General features: G+C 60.1%; 1 protein-coding gene across 6 annotated transcripts in view; it reads left to right on the top strand.

Moving 5' to 3' along the window:
* The window catches only part of NOL4L (nucleolar protein 4 like), a 130,689-nt gene that overhangs the window by 96,932 nt on the left and 13,000 nt on the right, over positions 1-20,757 (top strand). For 3 of the 6 annotated variants that reach the window (XM_045084062.1, XM_004746647.3, XM_045084063.1), the window contains one exon: positions 5,821-5,962. In XM_045084062.1, the coding sequence (XP_044939997.1) occupies positions 5,821-5,962 (142 nt within the window). Of the gene's footprint in view, positions 1-1,299; positions 1,322-5,067; positions 5,272-5,360; positions 5,522-5,820; positions 5,963-20,757 lie in introns of those variants that run through there. The other 3 variants (XM_045084064.1, XM_004746650.3, XM_004746648.3) reach the window with 3 other exon arrangements.

The following is a 20,757-nucleotide window of genomic DNA, read 5'->3' as shown; positions in this document are numbered from 1 at the left end:
ACTTAGGACTGGTGAGCAGAGGAGGTCTGTTAGCAGGAAGGAGTGGAATTGTGCAGGGAGTGTCCCTGAGAGGCTGAACGCCTCCTCTGGTGGTCAGGTGGGCTTGGAGTGTAGCAAGAAGCTGCTGCCTCGGGACGACCCCACAGCTCCCGGGAGCTACTGCTCAGACCACCCTAAGATTTCATTTGTGCAATCCTTTCACTACGGGGATTTGAGCCCTTGTTGCTTTCAATCCTGGGGGTTTTTCGTCTTCCATTAATAAGCCATCTGATGAGCCGAAGTGGTTAAGTTGGGGTCAAATGCGGTTCAGTACCTTCTTGGCACGCTCAGGCTGTGTGTGTGTAATGCTTGCTGACATGGAGACAGGGGGAGGAATTGCCTTGTACTGAAGAATTTCCAGGGCCTGGAAGGAGCCTGCAGGTGTTCCAGAAGGAGGTGCTCACTTTCTACATCTTGGTGCCCGCCTACTTGGGGTAGAGCTAGTGCCGGGGCAACTGTCCCAGCCTGGTGATCTTTCTGGCAAGAGCTTCAGCGTCTCATCAAACAGACTGCAGGGGTGAGACAGAGGGGTCTCCTGCCTGGCCCAGAAACACCTCCAGCACATCCCTGCCCTCCCTCCCACCCCTTCCCTGAAATACACACCCAGGGCTCCTGGTCAGGGCTTAGGGGTTAGAATTGCACGAAATTCTCAGCAAATCCTCCCCCCCACCCCCGCCAAAGCAAGTGGTAGAGATAGAATTACAGCTCAGAGGAAAGGCCTGGAAAATGTTGTGTGAGGCACGCCCCAGGATCCCTGTTCTGGAGGATGCAAATGGCTCAGCTTCAGAGGCACCAGGAACCTAGTTCCCAAGAAATTGACCCCAGTTGTAAAATAATCAGGTTACTGATAGCACCTGCTCCTAGTTACCCGCCATGGATACAGGCGCGTTTCCACCATTTTCCCTCTGCTCTCCCATTTTCTCCTCCTCCTAGGCTGGGCAGTGGTTGGTGCTGGTTTGCCTGCAGAGAAGGAAGGGCCGCAGAACCTGGGTGGAGAGAAACTGAACCTGCCCATGAATTTTGGACTGCAGATAAGAGCAGGGAGGGTTCGGTCGGTTCCTCTCCTTCTGCCCAGAGTCAGGGCTCCCAGACTGGGGTGTGTCCCAGCAGCTGGCTGGGTGCTGCCCGCCTGCTCCGCACACATTCTGGAGTTCCCTTTTCAGGAAGCCAGTTGTTGCTGTCACCTTGAGACCCACAATGGCTCAGGCCCTTTGGGGGCTGAATGAGGGACTTTTATCAACAGGTGGCAAGGCTGTAGGCTTCAAGGTGTCTGAGGGCAGAGGTAAGAGGAGCGACTGCCTGGTCACTGGGGAGAGAGGGCCCAGAAATAGGGGATCAGATATACTCTAATTTTCTAATGATAATGTTACTGAAGTTTGCGAATGGAAAGGCAGAAATGAGTAGACCAAGTTCCCTTGAGTGTCCAGGAGGCCAAAGCAAGAGGTGCCTGACTCGGGACCTCTGGCTGAGCAAGGAGAGCACCCTAGGTCAGGGCCTGAGACCCCACCACTCGCAAGCCTGTGCTGGCTGCTTCCCGCAGCTTCCCGCCCAGACTCTAGCGTCTCCCCCTACCCGTGCTGCGCAGCCACTGATGGGCTCGCCGCTGTGAGTGCTGGTAATTGCCTGTGTAATTAGCCCGTTCCCCAAGCCCTGGCTCCGTGGGAGTGGGTGAGGTTTCCGTCTGCCCTCCGCAGCTGTGGGCTGTGCTGTCGCAGGCCGCTGGCAGAGGGGTCTGGGCATGCTTCTCTTCCAAGACCACCCCGAAAGTCCAGTTGTGGCCGCTGTGTAAGTTCGGCCGGGACTTTGCTCTTTTTCTGCTGGTAAGTCGGGTTGACCACACTTGATTTCTTGGAAAAAATGGCCATAGCAGTAATGTCAAAATGTGGACTAGAACCTCCGCCTTCCAAGTCAGGGTTCATGGAGCAGAGTCCCAGGCGGGGGGGCACTCTCTGGGACCTGCTTGAGAGTCCGTGGGTAACTGGGGAAAGCGTGCACAGCCCCGTCTCTCGGCCCTTACCAGCAGGTCACAGGTTTTCGCTGGTGTCTCTCTCTAGGTAACAAGGTCCTAGAGGGAAGGAACCTCAGTCATCTTTGTCCCCAGCACAACATGAGCACATAGTAGATGCTCACTAAATGTGTGCAGCCTCATTGAGGGAGTGTGTGTAAATACAGCTTCATCTCCCTTGAGTGTGCTTTGGTTCTCACCCTGAGACACTGTGTCGCTCAGGAGCCTGGCTCTCTCGGTCGGAGGGCAGAGGTGTGGCAGTACTGTGGGGTGGGCTCTGGGCACAGACCGCCAGCCTCCGGAGCCCTACTCTTCCACTCGCCATGGGGCCCTTATGCGGCCGGGACAGGTCTCCAAGGGGCAGGCCTGACGTGGGTGCCCGCCGTTTGGTTCTGTTTTGTTTTATTTAGTTTAGTTTTTGGTTGGTTGGTTGGTTTGTTACGGAGCAGTTGTGAGGAATTCTCCTAAAACCCTTGTCCCAAAGGCCCTTGTGTGTGGACCTTGGTGTTCTTCATTATCGGGTGATTGGGAAGTCAGTGGGAAATGCAGCTCACCTCTTCCCAATTAGACTTCTCCGGGCAGGGAAGGGTGGAGGGGGTCATCTTGGTGGCTGGCCACAGGAGGAGAAACCCCAGGCTCTGCAGTGTGGCGGCAGTGCAGGGGTGGAGACAGGCACAGCAGGGAGACCCTGCCTGGCTGTTCCTCTGGTCTCCGCTCAGGAGCTGTGTGCCGTGGGACCGGGTCCCCACTTGTCAAACTCGGGCCACGTCCTCCTTCCACACCAGCACCATGCCAGGTGTCTCCGCCACTCCACCGCGTCTCACAGGCTGCATGGGGGGGTCTGGGAAACCTCCAGCCTCCTCCCCACCCCTGGAAGGACTTGAGATCATCCAGGGACAGATAGGGCAGAGCCCCACCGTGGGTTGACACGGCGCAGCTGTCGGGAGGGGGGTCGGGCGCCTCCATGCTGTGAGAATGAAAGCTGAGGCCGCAGCCGGAGCTGGTGGGGGAGACAGGTGTGTGTTCAGAACTTGGGTTGTGGAGTGCCACAGGAGGGCGGTACTCCAGCTGAGGGGGACAGGGGGGCGGAGCCTGGGCGGCCGGAAGGAAGGTGTCTGGGCCTTCAGGTTTGAACACCTCTGGCTGCGCAGTTTGTAAGCTTGTGACCTTGGGCAAGTGCCTTAATCCCTCAGAGCCTCAGTTTCTCGCCCGTGTGATGGGGCTGATAAGTACACCTACCTGGTGGGCCTGCAGGGGAGATGAGAGGAGGGGCCAAGGGGAGCACTTGGCACCTGACGAACTTGGCGTCTGTGACTGTTTTCACTTGGCTGAGTGTGGGCAGAGCGCGGGCACCGGGAGCACTGCACCCAGCCGTTCTGCCTCTTCCCTGCTCCTCCGTGAGGACATGATGTTTGGTGGAACTGTCCACAAGCCTTTCTCTGGGCTGCAGACAGCCCCACCCGGGGTGATGGGCTGGGGACCCTCCCATGAGGCTCCACTGCCCCCAGCCTAGCCCCTGGCCACAGTGGCCTCCAGGCTGCTCCTCAGACCCCCCACTTCCCCACCGGCACGTGCTGGTGCCCAGAAGTCTCCCTGTATAGAACCCTCCCCCTCCAGGGCAACCTTCCTCACTTCCCATGGGCTTCCGCTCAGGTGTTTCCTAAGCAGCAAGGCCCTCCCCAGCCACGGGCCCCTCTCCCAGTGCCTCTGCTTTGTCCTGCTCTGGTCCCTCCTCCCCACAGGGCTGATGTGTTTTTCTGCTGATTGTCATCCCCTCTCCTGCTGGGCAGCGAGGGCCAGGATTCTGTCCTACCCAGCACCTAGCAAGTGCTGGGCTCATAGTAAGTGCTCAGTAAATTCCTGTGGACTGAAGGCAGAAAGCGCCTTGACTCAGTGGGGCTTCCGGTGCTAATGGATTCAGTCTTTTAGATCCTGAGTGCTTCAGCAACACCCCAGAGCCAGGAGAGGGCCTCCCTCCCTCAGCGCTGACCCTGAGCGCGGTGTGCCCTGGGCAGCCAGGAAGGAGCAAGGTGCCCAAGCAAGGATGCCCTGTTCCTGGCTCCCAGAGCCTGGGTGGCCTCTGTACCTCCCAGGGTGCTCTCTCCTGCCAGCCTCCCCCTCACTCTTAGGGTCCATCCTGGGAGTACAGGGGAAAGTTTTGTTGTCCCTTTGTGCAGAACACGTGTGTCCCTCCGGGTGTAGAACAGGGTCTGAGCGAACACGAGTGAGTGTGTTTTCACCCCAGGAACCCCAGGGCGGTTGTGTTTATGTGTAGGGAGCAGGGCAGCCTGGGGAAGGCAGGCCGAGTATAAGTGTGGGTGTGGGCAGGAGGGGGAGAGGGCACAAGAGGACACATGGCCTCTGTCCCCTGAGGCTCCAGGTAGGCCTCGTGGGGACCCCTGAGCTGGGCAGAGCCAGCGTGGTGGCCCGGCTCACGTGCCCCAGGTCCAGTCGCGAGGACCAGGTCCAGCCACGAGAACCAGGTCTAGCCACCGAGGGCACACTGGCTGCTGCACAGAAGCTGTAAATTCCAGGAAACTCCCTGCCAGCCCAGCGTGGCGGGGGAGGGGCGGAGGCTAATCCACGCTGGTTCCCTCGCACTTGGAGAACAGATGTGTCTGCCTCAGGGACAGCCTCCGAAGAAAAGTTCCAACCAAAGTGTGTTTGCTCGTTATAAAAGAGTTGTCTGTGAGGGGGCCCTGGAGGGGAGGCTTTTTTTGGAGGAGGAACTAGGGGGGCTCTGCCAGAGGTCCTTGCTGGGGGCCCACAAATGCCATTGTATTTTGCTAGAGGGGAGAGGGGAGGGGGCAAAGCTAGCTCGGGGTGTGGGAGCTGCTGGGTCATCTTTCTTGCGATTTACAGCCAACTCCCAAACACAGTTGCTCGAAGCTCCTGAAAGAGGCTGGGCCAAGTAGGAGGTGGGGTCCCTTCCCGCCGGAGGGCTGGATTGCTGGATCGCAGGGGCCCCGCCCTGGGGGTTCCCAGATGACTGGCCAGGGGCTCACTGAAGCCAGCCAGGGGAGAGGAGGCAGGCGTGGTCCTCTCCAGCAAGCCCTCCGGCTGTTTGGAAGGCCCTGGCGGCCCCCCAGGTCCTTGAGCCAAACCCCCTTTGCGGTCTGATTCGAACCCTCCTCGCCTGCCCCACCCCCTTCCTTCTCTGCACTTCTGGGCCTGGCCTTTTCAGCCCTGGAAGCTGCCCAAGAGCATATCTTTGAAGCACAGCAAAGGTTAGGAAGGAGGAAGACAGAAATGTCCTCTGGGTTGGGGGAGTGGGAGAAAGGAATTCCATGCACGCTCCCCGGGAACGGGAGTCCTAGTGGGGGCGATCGGCCTGGCCTCGGCAGTGCGAGCTGGTCCTGCCTCGCCTTCTGGCCGCCGGGCCCTGCGTACAGTGAGCTCTCTTCTCCCGGCTGTGGGCCGCCAGTGGGGAGCGGTGGCCCTTGTGTACAGCGCTTGTCTCAACCTTGGCTCACAAGGGTAAGAGCCAGGCCCTGCTATCCGCCCTCACAGGATGCAAGACCTCATAATTGTCTTCAATTACAGACAGCGCCGGCCCTCAGCCCTGGCTTCCAACAGGAACCAGAGCCCAAACCACTTCCATGGGGGGTAAAGGGAGCCACCCAGCCCTACTGCAAGGTTTGGGGGCTCCCTGTGGCCTTTGGGCATTTCCAAAGCCCACAGCCCACAGGGCTCAGCCAGATTGCTGCTCTGGGGCTGCTCTGGGGCTGCATCAGGCCCGGGCCTGTTGCACATCCGCCTTCTTTGTCCCCGATCAGGATGAAACTTCTGTGAGCAGTGAAGATTTTGATATGAACGACTCCACATGGATGTCAGCTGACCCACACCTGGCCTCCAGCCTGAGTCCCAGCCAGGACGAGAGGATGCGGAGCCCTCAGAACCTCCACAGCCAAGAGGATGGTGAGTGTCCCTTGGTGGCCGGTGGGGGAAGGGGCCGCACCTGGGACCCGGAGGCCTAGAATCTAGGGTAGTGGAATCTGGGCTGGGGGCTCTAGGGGTGGCTTCCAGCTGCCCTTGGTGTCCTGGTATCTCCGCCAGTGCCCCAGCCCCTGGTGCCAGGGGAGCAAGTCCTCCTGAAGGGATCAGGATAGAGCTCTTGGGGGCCCGCAGCCCGGCAGGTGTCCTGTCTGTGTATCCTGATGCTCGCAGGCTGGTGGAATACGGATGTCGGATGTGGATGTTACCCCAGTTCGGGGCTGGGAAGGTCATTAGCCAGGGACCCGGAAGAGTCCAGCCGCCCAGCAGTGAAAGGAAGATGTGAGGCTGTAGGACAGGTTCCGTGCCTGTCACCTGTAAGCCAGCAGGCAATGCACTTGTCCACTGTGTGTTCCCAGCCTCTTAGGATAGGAAGTGGCCTGGCTGAGGAGCTTCCCCAAGCTCTGGCCCCCCTGCCCTCCAGAACTGGCCAGGCAAACTCCTCTGGCCTCTCTCAGAACAGACGCTTTCTCCTTGGGATAGGGAGAGTTGGGCTCAGAACTCAGATCCCAGGGGGGTCCATTCTGGAGGGCCTCTGTAGAGCCCCCAGGGGGCCAGGGCTCTGCGGGGACCAACGCCTTCTGTCAGTTATAGGCAGTCATGGGCGTGGGGTGGCACCCGTGGTCAGCGTCTGTGGTGGGGCTCCGTCTGGTTTCCAGGGAGGTGATGGGGGTGGGGGATGAGCCCAGGGCTGAGCCTCAGAGATGTGGGGTGTAGAGTCTGCAATTAGGAGGGGTCAAAGGTTGGGGCCTGGAATGCCGGAGGGAAGTGCAGTGTTAAAAAGGGGTGTAATGTTAACTCTGGGAAACGGGTTAGCCTTAAAGAGTAAATAAGGGGTAGGAGCCTTGCAGTTTGGGTCAAAGTTCGTCTCCATGGCAGAACCCGCGCCTGCCTCCCTCCTGCCCTCGCAGGCCTGAATCCGGCTTTGTCTGGGAGGAGACGGAGCCTGGAGGCAGCTGGGGAAGCTGGGCCAGGGGCTGGGGAGCCCAGAGGGTGGTTTTGCCAGGACTGGGGTACAAGGCTGCTGGGAAAGAAAAGACTTTTGTGCCCTGACACCTCGTGAGGTCAGCACGACCCCCTCGTGCTGTGAGCCTCCCCACCAGAGCGTCCCAGACCAATACCACCTCCCATTATTCCCACGGGTGGAGGCAGCCACATGCTGCTGGGGGCTCAGGGCTGCAAAGTGCCCGGCAGCTGACCTCCTTCCTCATCTGAGCTGAGCGAAGGCCACACCAAGAGCCAAGCCTGCAGAGCTCAGCCAAGGGCATAGGGTTAGACCTTCCCAAGAAGGATCCAGAACATTTTTTTAAAAACCTGAGTAATAGGACTGAATGGGGGCCATATTTCTTCAACTCATTCTTTTAAAAAGTTCTTAAGTTATTGTTGCTCAAAACCACCTTTTGGGAGTCTGATCTCTGTTGGAGACACTTCCCAGGGAGATTTGGCACTTTGGGTGGTGGTGGGTGGTGGTCTCCTGGTCTACCAGGATCAGGTAGCAGAAGGGAGTGCTTCTGTGGGGGTCACGGCTTCCTCAGCATCAGTTTCCCAGCTGTCTGGGGCTTGGTTGATCGGGAAGATGAAGTGGAGAGAAGCCGTGAGACTGCGGAGCTGGGGGTGGGGGTGGTGGGAGTGGGCAGCGCATCCTGTGGCCAGTTCCATGGGAGCTTCAGACCGGGGTCCGCCTGGGCGTGGTCCTGCATGTCCCCCTGCTGGTCCCAGGGCTGAGGCAGGCTGGCCTGCCTTCAGGACCAGGGTGTTTATCAGGGCGGGCAGCCAGAGCTAGAGACAGGGAGGTTGGTGTTGACTGTGATACCATCAATTTAATTATTTAATCAGAGTCTGTGTCTGGAGGCTGTGGACTGATGGGCAGGCCAGAGGCGGACCTAAACCCGGCACAGGGGGTCACAGGGCTTGAGAAGGCCCAGCTGTCCAGCCTGGTCTCTGCTGCCCCTTCTGGTTCTAGAGCTGTAGGTGACTGCGGTGTTTCTCCAGCGCAGTGGGTTCCTGCAGGGTTTTGGCTGGGTCCAGAGCTGGCCCAGAGTCTTCGTCCCACCCTCCAGGCCCCAGGGAGGCATATAATCAGCTCCTCACGCTGTGGACACAGGCCGAGATCCGGCTCCCATCACTGAGTTGACGGGAGACCGCCAGACTGCAGAGTGTTCTCATGTCCCCCTGTTGTTAATGATGGGCTGGGGTGGGGGCAGGCCTGGCAGGGGCTCAGGTTGACCGTGTACTCCGAACCCAACCAGCAGTGCTCTGGGGCGGCTTGCTGTGTGGTCTCTGGCCATCAGTCCTCTGCGGAACTGGCAAATTGGAAAGATGAGGTCTGAAGCCCCCATTGTGAGTTCTGCAAGGCACAGCCCATGTCAGTCTTGCTCTCTGCTCTGTCCCCAGTGACTTCAGCTGCATGCTTGGCACACTACAGGGGCCCACTGACCGTTGTTGCCTGAATGGAGAAAGAAACATTTATCCAGACCTGCCCCCCTGTGTACCATCCAGAGGGGACATAGGTCCACCCTTTGTTGGGGACAAGTTGGGTTCTTTGTTCCTAAAGACATCCCCAGTCTGAGTACCTGGGTCTCTTTTCCCTTAGCGAGAAAGTGTGGGGGCCCCCAGGGCTGTGCCAGGGAGTAACCCCCTCTGGCCCAGAAGCATCTCAGGAAGGCAGGTGGTTTGTACATGACTCACACCTGTTGGCAGATGTGTTGGGGCCCTCCTCTTTCTCCATCCTTCTTCTGGCTCTCCTCCTCTTCCTCCTCCCCGGCGGCCCCCCCACCCCCCAGTTTTCAAACTGTGACAAATGCAGATGAAGTCTGGCAGGGACCAGAAATGAATTGGTGCCCCCGCTCCTCCCCACCGCCCCCCACCCCGGGGGGGCTTGTCTCTGGCTCCCCTGGAGTGGGAGTGTCCTGCCCTAAGCCCCACGCAGCTGTGCCTCCTCCCCCACGTCTGGCAAGCCTCCACACCACGGGTCTCTCATGAGGGTGCCATTCACGGCCCCCCAGCATCATAGCAGCAGGCCTGGGGCTGGGGAGAACCCCACGCACGGGGCTTCCTCCCTGGGGGCTGTAGCTGCCGCGGGGGGCGCACATCACTCTTGTCCTCCAAGATGTGGGAGATGAAGCCAATGGGGGTGATCGGACCAAACTCAGGAGGTGGCGCCGGGGCGGCCTTCCTCTTTCCGCCTTGGTAGGTGTCGGCCATGTAGTTCCCCAGAGACCGGCAGGGCCCCCTGGGAGCCACAGGGGTCTCCCTCATGCACTCAGAGCACCAGGCTTTTCTTGCTGATTCTTGCCCATGTGGGGCCAGACATTTTCCAGACCTGCTGCTCAGCCCTACCTATCTGAGGCTTTGGGCTTTGAGTCCAAGCGGAACTCTGTGCACATCTTCAGTGCCTAGAAAAATACTTGGCCCTGGGGCTGCCTTCTGGGGGCAGAGAGAGAATGCCTGGGAGAAGCCAACTGTTGGGACTTTGTCCAGAGACACTGTAGTCTAGCATTGACTTGGGACCAGATGGTAGGTCTGTCTGCGATTATACCCGGTCTTTGGGATTATCTGTGTGATGTCCACCTCTCCACGAGAGCACAGCTCCCTGGAAGCTAGGACCCCAGCGCCCAGCACAGAGCCTGGCACAGAGCAGGTGGGGGGAAGTGTCTGTTGAATGAATGAGTGAATAGAAAAGCGCCTGTGCGGTGAGCCAGCAGGTGTCCTGGACTTTACCTGCGGGGCTAGGCCCGGCTCTGGGGCTGCTGCTGGCAGAGCCAGCCGAGGGCCCACTCCTTGATTTCCCCTTGATGTGCTCCACTGGCCTCTTGTTCTGCCCCTTCCTGAACGGAAAATGTGAGGCCTGGCCTCCAGAAGGGATGCGAGGGGGTGGGGAGCGGACATTACTCACCTCCCCGGCAGACAGGAAGCCAGCGCCAGGGGAGAGCAGAGGGTCCCGCTTCCCTCTTCCTGCACTGTCGTCTTCCTGCAGGGCCTTGGGGGTGGGGTTGGCTGGGCCGGATCCCTGGGCTGTCCTGGGGCCTTCCTTTCACAGCCTCTGGTTTGTGCCTCTGAGATGAGACCACTCCTCCAGGCCTTTGGGACCACCCCCCACTTCCCCCTTCCCTCCCTCCAGTGCCGGGTGCCAGCCCTTCCTGCCTCTCCTCCTGTGCCGATTACCAGGCCATGAGGGGCCTTTGGTTCTCTTGGGGCTCTTAATCGGTTTTGTCATGCGAAGGCTGATAAGCCCTGTTCTGCCTTTGGGACAGAGAGGGATAGGGGCAAAGACCCAGGATCCGGGTGGGCTTGAAGCTGCCTGAGGGCAGGTGTGCCTCTGGAGAAATGTATTTTCTGTTTCCCCTGGTTTCACAAGTGTTAGATTTAGTGTAGAAAATTTAGGAAAAAAAGGAGCAAAAAAAAAAAATCAAAATGACCAATATCTGGGGCATCTTTTTCTCAGTCTTTTCTGTGGATATAATAAAAGTCTTGTTTTCTTTAAAAAAAAAAAAAAAAGGCAGGGAGATCGTGTCGTGTTGCAACCCCCTTTTTCCTCCTAATGTCATTTGCCTCTCCTGTCGGTGATGTGGCGCTTTTTAAAGATGCCCAGTCATCCCAGTGGCTGGAATCCCCATCCCCAAGCCAGCCGAGTGCTTGGAGCTCTGACCGAGCCTTTCCTACAGGGAAGGACATGTCCTCTCCTAAGGGGAAGTGCCTTGCCCAGACTGCAAGCGACCACAAGGGTCTCTCTGACCCTGCAGCTGGCGTTAGGGTCATTTGTGGGAAGGACATGCAAGTCCCTCTTTTTCATTACCACAATCGGAGCCACAGGGGGCCTCCCTGGGGCCGAGGCCCTGCACCTGCCCAAGTGTCCTCTTCTGGGCTCTCTCCCCAGTCCCGACCGTGGAGTAGGTGCTCCACAGATGGCCTTCCAGTGGCCAGGGGCAGAGCCAGGGGGCCAGCGGAGTCCCCTGGGCAGGCTGTGTTTGCTGTGATGTTGAAGGCAGGCAGAGTGGGCCCAAGGCATGCCCGGGAAGCTCAGGGAGCCGGTCCGGTGCGGGATGGGCAGGGAAGAAGACGCTGGATGTCTGGGCTGGGGATTGCCTGCATTCTGCATCTCTAGAAGCTCCCTTTGACTCCTAGCTCCAAACAGGAGAGCTGGAGCAGAGAGGGCCGCAGCCAGGAGGATGGAGTGAGGTGGGGTCACCTCTGTGGGCCAGGTCCCGGCTGGACACGGCTCCCTGCAGGCAGGCCTGGGGTATGTGAGCTGGTTCTGGCCTGCCCTGCCCGGGCCCCGCAAGATGGTCTTCAGCGAGTTGTTCACTCCGATTCCCGGCTCCGCTGACTGTAGCCTGGTGACTGTGACCATCGAGCCTGGGGTCCTTGGGAGTTCTTTGTGAGAAGCCCAAGGCTTCCTGCCGGCTGGCTCTTGTGGCCTTGGGTAGGGCCCTCCGCTGGCCAGAAAGGCAGCCTGGGCGGCAGGGGCCGTCCCTCTTTTCCTCACCGGCCTGTGCCTCTCCCCAAGCACCTCCCCTGTCCCCGCAGGGCCATGTGCCGGGGAAGTGGGCCGGCATGGCCACGCTGCCCTGGCCCCAGACTCAGTCCTGCCTCAGCTTGCTCCTTACTCCTTGCTCTGGGGCCTAGGGCGGATCGCTCCCCCTGCCACACGGCCGGTTCCGCACACGCCTGTGACCGGGAGGCGCGATGCGTGGTCTTGGGGCGTTTCCTCGTCAGTGGCCAGCCCGGTGCCGAGAGTGGTACTGGGCAACCGGGGCCCGCTCCCTGCTCTCAGCTGGCATGCGCAGGCTGGGGGGTCTCCTCCGCACTGCTCCCTGTTCCCCGACCCTTCCTGAGCTCCACTCAGTCCAGTCCTGTGTCTTTCTCTGTTCAGGTCCCTCTAGGTCCCCTCTGCCCTGGGACCCCTGGGTGGTCCTTACATCACACCAGTATCCCCAGAGAACAGAAGAACAGCTCCTGTTCTCCCCCTCCCCCCGGCCGGGCCCCAGTCTTGCTTCTTGGGTGAGGGCTGGAACGGGAGGGCAGGTACTCACCACGGGTCCTGGCCTTTTGTGAGTTCCTTTCCCACACCCCACCCATGTGCGCCAGGACCCCACTTCTGGATCCGGCCGCCTGCAGCCCAGGCCTCCACACGGGCAGGCCGCTGAGCAGGCCACTGTGAGATCATTCTGCTGTCCAGGGAAAAGGCTTCTGGGCAGCCGCTTGCCGCCTGTGTCCCAGCTGCTGTGTGGGCCGCCGAGGATGCCACAGGCGTGTTCTTGGCGGGTGGCAGGGGGGATGCTGTTCATGCGAGGGGGCTGGGGGTGCAGAGGAGCCGGGACCAGGCCACACAGGCTCGGTCACCGGCACTACCCCGAGCCCTGGATTCTTAGTGTTCTTTGTAGGTGGCACCTGCCCTCCCACAGGCCCATGGCTGGGGTTAGAGCTCCAGGGCCAGCAACTGACTCCCCGTGGACCCCACGTTCAAGGTTGGGTACCCACCCTGCTCACCGTCCTGTCCAGGGGGAGGATTATGGCCCCTTAACCTTGGCCTCCCAGGGATGGCTTCTAAGGGACCTTCCCAGCAGTGAGCTTTTATACTGAGCTTTTTCTCTTCCATACTGTTGATCTTCACCCTGCCCCTCCCCCCGCCTCCAACCCTACCTGTCTAAGGTGAGGCTGGAAGGTGGGTCTGGGCCTTGGTCTCTGGCTACAGGTCATACCCCCTCCCTCCAGAGCAAGAGCTATTTGTTCCTATTCAAGGCTCCAGACAACTTCACCGAATGTTCCCTGTGCCCTGCCCTCCCCCAAGGCACAGAACTGGGCCCCAAGTCCTTCCGGTTATTGGCCATGGGCCACCCTGGCAGTCCCGGGTCACAGGAAAGTATCCATCATCAGCTGCGCTGCAGGCTGTACGGACAATGCTAGGCTGTCCTGGCCTCTGGCCACTGAGGGATAGGAGAGGCTGGGAGATAGCACCGAGAGATCCCTTTATTCCCTGGCTTAGGCCGGGCCTTGTGCAGGCTGCTAGGGTCTTGGGCCCCCAGATGCCGGGGGAGGACATTAGAGTAAGACAGGCTCCAGAGCCTGAGGTGAGGCTCACCTGCTAAGAAGGGAAGAGTGAGACCCCCCCACGTCCCCCCACCACACATCCACCTGGAAGATGTGCCTGGGTCTGCTGGGTGAGGAAGTAGGAATCCTCCCGCTGCTCCCGCCCCGCAGTCTAGGAGTCATTAGCCCCCAGCTTCCTGTTGACCCTCTGCGGACACAACCCCCACTGTGCTGGAGAGAAGGCCCAGGGCTGTTGGCAGGGGGGACATGCAGGAGAGACACTGCCACCCCTGGCCTGTCCAAGGACAACCTTCCCAGGAACCAGGAAGTGACCGGAGCCACGCTGGCGTCATCATTCTGACCTAAGGACTGGGATGCACCAGCCCTGGGGCTGGCTTCCGGGAGGGCTGGAGTAGGACCTGCCGGGGCCCACAGACAGCACATGGGCACACATGGGCTCTGGGGCCCAGGCCCTGCCCCGTGAATCATTCACACGGTCGCCTGGAGTGGCTCTGTTTGCTCTCAGAACACATGATTTGTTTTGGGGGGGAGGGGAGGGTGCAGGGAGCATCTTGGCTAGAGCTTTGTTCATTGAATTAACATTGATTTCTCGCTGCCTGAGCTTGACTTAGAGGGTGGGGCCAGGGAGATGTAGGGCCTGGGAAGACACAGACCCAGCCTGTCCAGAGTGGGAGCATTTCTTCCCGGGGCGGGTGGGGGGGGAGTTTGGACCAGTGTGTGTTGGGGGAGAAGCAGTCGGAAACAGGGCAGTGGTAGAGGTGGGGCCAGCCCATAGCATAGATGGGCAAATGGAGGCCGAGAGAAGAAAGAGGGTGGGTGCTTTGGGGAATGAGGGGCCCATCCAGGCTCTGCCACTCACTCTGTGTGACAGCAGTGACTTCCCTCAGGGAACCTCTGGTTCCCCCAGAGTCAGGGACAATGAGTGTGCCCAGCCTCTGACACCCACTCAGTATCCATCCTGCTGCCCGGGGGGTGCTGGCCACCGACTCCCGGCACCCAGACTCCTCTTTGGGTTGGATCCAGGGTTCCTGCTCTGAGAGAAAGGGTTTCAGTTTTAGGGGAGAATCTGGAAAGCCTAGGTCTGCACTGTGGTGCTGTGGCCGCGGACAGCCGGTGCAGAGGCTCTGGGACGGGGTGTGCTGCGTGTCGGGGGCGCGCTGGGTGTCAGAGACTTCCTAGGAAGAAGAAGGTCAAATAGCTCCGTTTGAGCACAGTATCGTTCACTTGTTGAAATAAGATTTTGAATATATTGGGTTAAATAAAATAGATTATTAAAATTCTTCCTGTTTCTTTTCACTTTTTAACTGTGGCCACTAGGAAGTAGGAGATCCGTGTGTGACTTGTGGTCTCTGCTCGCGGCTCTGAGCGCCCGGGGGTCTGGGTGTCCGTGCTGCTCAGGGGGCCACCAGCCTTTGGTAGGGCAGGAAGCTGGGGGCTGTGGCGTAGAGGTGCTGGCGTCCCTGGGCCGGTGGCCCCAGGAGCCTGGTGGGGAGCAGGGGCCAGCCCTCCACAGGAAGCATGAGGGCGGAGGGCCCCGCAGGGTGGGCAGCCGGGTCCTGAACACCAGACGATGAGCTGGGCACCCAGTGTGGCCCCATCATGTGGGAAGAGTGGGATCCCGGGGGTACTGCTGCCTCCAGCTCCTCCGTGTCCCCCGTTTGACCCTGAGGCCCTCCCCCTTCCTTCCGGGAGGAAGAGCAGGGTAGCCTGCCAGGAGCCTGGTGCTCCTGGGAACTATGCATCATGTAAACAGGGCCTGAGCCGCTGGCCTTTGTCAGAGCAGGCGAGCCCCGGCCCCGGTGCGGTACGGTGCGGTGCACTGCCCGACTGCAGCCCAGAGCCTCCCGCAGCCCAGAAGCAGGAAGGGCTGCTCTTCTGAAGCTTGTCTCCCAGGCCTGGTATCTCCACTTCCCGGCCCACAGCAGGGGCCCTAGGGCCCCCGGCTCCAGCACTCTGCCCTCCCTCCTCCGTCCCTAAGTCTAGCCTGTCGGGCTCTCATGTGTGAATTACTGATGCCCCCTCCCCAGCCAGGCAGGGCTGCCCCGCCGAGGGCAGCCCCCAGTACAGGAGGTGCGGCACCGCTGGCCCCAGGAGGAGCCTGCCCTGGGCTGTGTGCCCGGCCCCCGGCACGGTGTGTCTTCCCACCTTGGCCCAGGCCACGGTGGGAGCTGGTATGGGTCACCCACAGGGAGAGGGCGCCGCTGGCCGGGGGGCCCCAGAGCCCGGTGTGGCGATTGGCGGCTCGCACAGAGCCGGGCTTGTGCGGGCTGCGGGGCACTGGCGCCCACATAAGGGCATTGTTTGCCGAGGTAAAAGGGGTTTTTGTCTCCTTCTGGAGACGGGACAGAAGGAGGAACAATTTCCCCCATTCATCACTAATTCCCCCATTTGAATAGCAGCACATTGCCCCACGGTAAATAGACGGGCACCGCAGTCCTTCCCTGCCCTGGGCACTCTGGGCACAGGTGGTGGGCTCTGTGTCCTGCCCAGATCGGGGTGTTGCCCTCTGCCAGAGCTGGGGAGGCCTGGCTGGGGGGAAATGTTCAGAAGGGATGCATTCCCCAGCTGCTTCCCCGTGGCCGCCCAGCATACCCTTTTCTCCGTCACTTAAGACAGTCCCAGGTGGGGGGCAGTCTTGTCCCCGCCGGTATTGTTCTAGGCTCCAACAGCCTGGCCTCGGGCGGGTTGCCCGTCCCCAAGGGGCCTCCTGGCACGGCAGCCCCAATGAGGCCGGGGCAGAGATGAGAGGGTCCCTTCCAGCTGGGCGTGGGGTGGGTTCAACTGGCACACGGCCCTGCCCAGAGAGTCTCATGGCCGGAGGCCTGTGCCCAGGGAGGCCCAACTCCTGCACCCTGCAGGTCGGGCCCCACTACCCATGGGGCCAGCTGGGTGCTTTCACAGGGTCATAAAGTGTCAGAGCCCAAGAGGGCGTCAGCGGCAACTCCCTGGACTGCAGATAAGAGGAGCCAAGGAGACGGGCTGTGCCCAAGGTCGGGAGACAGTGAGGCCCCGCACCTGCTTCCCCCACCCCCCTGCTGCTCTCACTGGGCTTTGAGTACCGTCTATAGCTCCTTTAAGTCCCACTTTTTTGGAAGGGGTGGGGAGGAGGAAAGGATTCAGAGTGGACGGGAGCCTCAGCCTGGGGTGCTGACCCTGCTCGCTCTTCCTTCTTTCCCTGAACAGTGCCACGCGCTGCCACCAGACCTTCCTGGGGGTGTCAGTCACCTCGGGACGGAGCCAGGGGAGCAGACCCGGGGCCTGTGGTGGGCCTGGCTCCTGGCTCGGGCACCAGTCCCTCCACTCCTCCCAGAGGGAAGATTATGGACCACTCAGAGACCAAACCAGACACAAGTGATGCAAACCTGCTTCCACTAAGGAAACCGTTGGCTCCTATAACCAGAAAGACTAGGTGTCCCTTGGCTTGGGGCACAGATGGACGTGGGGGTGGGGCTGGTGGGATTTGTCCGAGCCAGCTATCAGCTCTGCCCCGCGGACTGGGCGGCCCTGGGGGGGTGCAGAGGAGCACTTCTCTCCAGACATTTCAGCCAGAGCCCAGGACTGACTTCTGTGTGTCCCACTTGGTCAGATGCCTGCTGATCACTGGGATAAGCTGGACTGACTGGCCAGGTGTGGGGCATGTGGTCACCCTGGAAGATGCAAGGTGCCCTCACTGGAGGAAAGGGTATGGTTTCTGGAGAGGCAGGAATCACCTGCTGCACCCCCCACCCCCAATACAGCCCTACTCGGTCTGGGTCTGCAAGGGGAGAGGGGGCGGGGCACAGGCCACAGACACAGTATGTGAGAAGGTGATTAAAATGGCTCTGGAAAAAAGTAGGTAAAGGGGTCAGCATGTCAGAGTGGGGGTGGGGAGGTCTAACTGAGAAGGTGACCTTGAAGCAAATCCCTGGAGTGGAGGGGATGCACCAGAAAGAGCGCGGGGGACAGTGTCCTCGAGGGAAGAGCAGGTGGAAAGATGTACAGCTGGAGTCTGGAGTCGGGTGACAGCAAGGGGGCTGCCTCTGGAGGGAGTCTGGTGCCTGATTAGGGTTTGAACTCAGTCCCTGCAGCTGCCACTGCCTTGGGGGCTGAAGGACAGATCCACTCCCCCCACCTCACCCTCCCCAGCAGCACCTTTGCCCCCACGGGGTCTTCTCCGCTTCCGCTTCCGTGTCCGGCCCTCCTCAGGGTGAGTTCTGGAGAAGGGCCCTGCCTCGGGGCTGGGGGCAAAGGAGCAGGGATCAAAGGCCGGAAAGCTCACAACTCTCCTTTTGGAGCCATCTCTTCCAGAACCCCTGGAGTCTGAGCCCCCAGGACAGCGACCACTCCTCTCTTCATTGTTGTGTCCCCGTGTCCTGCATGGGCCGGGAGGCCGGGCATCTTCCAGGCGCTGCCCGCTCCCTCCTCCCCCTCACTGTGCCCACCCCAGATCTCACTCCTTCCCGCAGGGCTGGACTATGAGGGGCTCTGGGGGGCCCAGGGAGGCCCGTGTGTGTGTGTGTGTGTGTGTGTGTGTGTGTGTGTGTGTAGATGCGTGATGAAGTGAGAGAGTGTGGGGTGTAGAGAACTAGCTTTTATTTTTTTTCCTAGCACCTACTCTTTATACCAGGTATTTATACCTTATAAATCCTATTTTACTGGCATGACACCCCTTTGGAAAGGAAACTGAGGCTCAGGGATATAAAGTGGCATCTGCAAGTTCACATAGCCCCTGTCCGCCCCACTCCCCATCCCGTCTGCATTCTGCCTAAAATCCGCAGCCTCTCTGGTTGGCAGAAAGTGGACCCAAGTTTTTTGCAGCGCCGTGAGCAGCCGGTGCCTGGGCAGGCAGTGTAGACACGCGGTGGGCATGCTAGGCTGAGGTGGCCTGAGCAGAGTGACTGGGGGCACATGCGCTGTGACTCTTCTGTCCCTCCGGTGAGCCCTGCGTGTGGCTGGCTTTCCCCGGCCCAGCTGTGGTGTGGAGGCAGGAGAGCGGTGGCCTGCTCAAGGTCTTGGGTGGTTTTTTTGTTTGGGGGGATTTTTGTGGTAAATAAGTATAATGTAAAAATTGCCATTTTTTTTTCCGTATATAATTCAGCAGCATTAAGTACCTTGACGGTGTTGTGCGAGCAGCCCCATTATTTCCAAAATGCGGTTTTCATCACCCCAAACTCGACATCCATGAGGCAGCAGCTCCCCGTTCCCACTCCTCCCTGCCCCGGGGAGCCCTCAGATGTTCCCTGTCTCTGGGAAGGTGCCTATTCTAGACACTGCGTGGAAGCAGACCGTCTGTGTCCCTCCTGTTGTACCTCTTTCGCTTGGTGTGATGTTTTCCAAGTTTCTCCATGGTGTAGCACATGTCAGCACTTCATTCCTTTTTATGTCTAAGTGATATTTCAGTGCACGCATAAGACCCCATCTTGTTTTGTCCATTTACTTGGTGAGGTTTTTCAGAATGTAAACAATGTAAGTCAGTCATTAATCGTTTACAATCTGGATATTTACAGAATGGTGCAGATTTCCGGTTTCTTCTAAACACTGGGAATGCATGATCTGGTTTCCTGGTAGCTCACGGTCCTACCTGCCCGGCCACTTCCCTGCCTAGCCGAGGGCAGCATCTGAGCAGAGGGAAGCAGGGTGCTCCGAGCAGAGCTCATACCTGGGGCTGGCCGGCTGAGCAACACAGGTGCACAGTCCCGGGGTGAGGGGCTCCGCAGCTCCAAGATTGCTGACCACCCTGGGCTCCTGAGCTGCAAGAGGCTGGGGAGTAGGCATCCCTCCTCTGTCCCCCACCCCCTCCCAGAGAGGTTTAGGGCAAGGAAGTTACCTCTTCCCAGGAGGTAAGGTGGTCAGGGTGGCAGGCGGTTGGAAGGCCACTTCTGAGCCTGTACAGGGGTGGGGCACTATGAGAGGCTGTGAGCCCAATGCCCATGCTGAGCGCTGGGACATTGGCTCACTGTGTGCCAGGCCCGGTGCCCTCCTAGTAACCCCTTCTCTTGGAGGAGGACGAAGCCCTCCAAGGTCAAATAGCTGGCCTATTGGAGATGGTGCCGGGCGTGAAGTCTCAGCTCCAGGGTGGGCTAAGAATGGGCTCCTGCTAGAGCAAACAGGAGCTCATGTGATCAGCCAGTCTGGGTGTCCGTCCTGGCCTTCCAACTCCTCAGCTCCAGAAGGCTTCTCCAGCACCAGATCCTGTCCTGGTGGGAGGTGGGCAGCTGTCAGGACTCAGCCCAGGCCAGGCTAAGGAGGCCTGAAGTATCCCCAGGAGGGAGGGACACCAGCTTCCTCAGGGCTGTGACTGCTTCCTTCCTAGGGACAGTGGAGGAAGCCTACTCTGAGGAGGCAGCATTGAGCCAGGCCTAGAAAGCAGACTCAAATGTTCTGAGCTGGAAGCAATATATGCAGGCAGACAGCAGAGCCCAAGCAGAGGCCTGGAGACTCGAGGCCCTGCGGTGACCAGCAGAGGGGGACAGGGCTTCAGAAGTCCTGGGACTAAGAACTCAGCGGGCCGGGAGTCTGTCCTATGTTGTTGTGTATTACTCTGGGCTGTGGAGAACAGGAAGGTTTTGGGGTGATGAAAAAGGTGGGGTGGAGACCTGAGTGGGGCTGAGGGGAGGGAGGGCAGCCGCTGACTCCCCTGTGGTTCAGTAACGTTCCTTGGTCCCTCCAGGAGGGCTGGCACCTGGGTTGTCATCATGACTCTGTTTCCCAGCCTGGGACTGGGACTGGACCAGCCTGCAGTAGGTGCTCAGTAAATGCTGCTGAGTAATTTGTTCATTCCACAGCCATCTAGCTCGGTCGCTGGAGATGCTGCGGGAGGAGAACCTGGCACTTCTGTGATGGAGGAGAAGGGGGAGGCGGATGGGTGGTGAGGGCCCAGAGGTTGCAGGCCGGGCGTAGGGTGGGGACGGACTCTGGGGTGAAGCGGGGCCAGCAGGGAAGCTGTGGGGCGGTGAGCCTGAAGCTGACCTGCAGGAGGATGCGGGGAGCAGTGGCTGCCCAGAGGAAGAAGAGGAGAAGGAGGAGGAGGGGCAGCCTGGCCCAGGGGACCTGCGGCAGCTGAGGGGGAGGGGTGCCACTTCACCGCGGCCTTTCCCATCCCCCTCTGCCCGGGGCTCGGCGGCTTGATGGGCAGCTCGGCCCCGCCCCCGGGCGGCCGGGAGCCCAGCGATTGGTTGGGGCGCTAGAGCCGCTCGGTCGCCATGGGGACACTCTGGCGGTGCGCGTGCCCAATGCCCAACCCCGGGGACTAAATCTTCATAATCTGCTGCCTGGGAGAGTGGGGGTGGGGTCTTGAGCGACCCTGGCCTGGGGGAAGGGGTGGCCTGGGAGGCGGTCAGGTCTCGCCGTGGCAGCCCCTCCCCCAGCCACCCTGGGTGCTGGTGCCGAGTAGCCTGGGCACCTGGGCGCCACCGGGAACCACGCGGTACTCACCTGACAGTGACCCCGGGAGCTCGAGGAGCTTTGGCCTCTGCCTCTGCCGTCTCAGCTGATCAAGCAGGAGGCTGGGCCTGGACTCGGGAGAGGGGCCTGGAATTTTATCGGAAAATGTCTAGCCCCTTCGTTCAAGTTTGTCTCTCCGGATTCCCCAGGCAGTGCTGTGCTCTCCACAGCAGGGGGCGCCCGCAGCAGAGCTTTGTTGGGCTGTCACCTCTGGAAGGCAGTGGTGGCCCACTGAGGTCCAGGGAATG

Source organism: Mustela putorius, unplaced genomic scaffold, assembly GCF_011764305.1.
Source record: "Mustela putorius furo isolate JIRA1106 unplaced genomic scaffold, ASM1176430v1.1 tig00000743_pilon_pilon_pilon, whole genome shotgun sequence".
Lineage (NCBI taxonomy): Eukaryota > Metazoa > Chordata > Mammalia > Carnivora > Mustelidae > Mustela > Mustela putorius.
The sequence above is the reverse complement of the archived record's forward strand: the minus strand, read 5'-3'. Positions and strand labels throughout refer to the sequence as shown.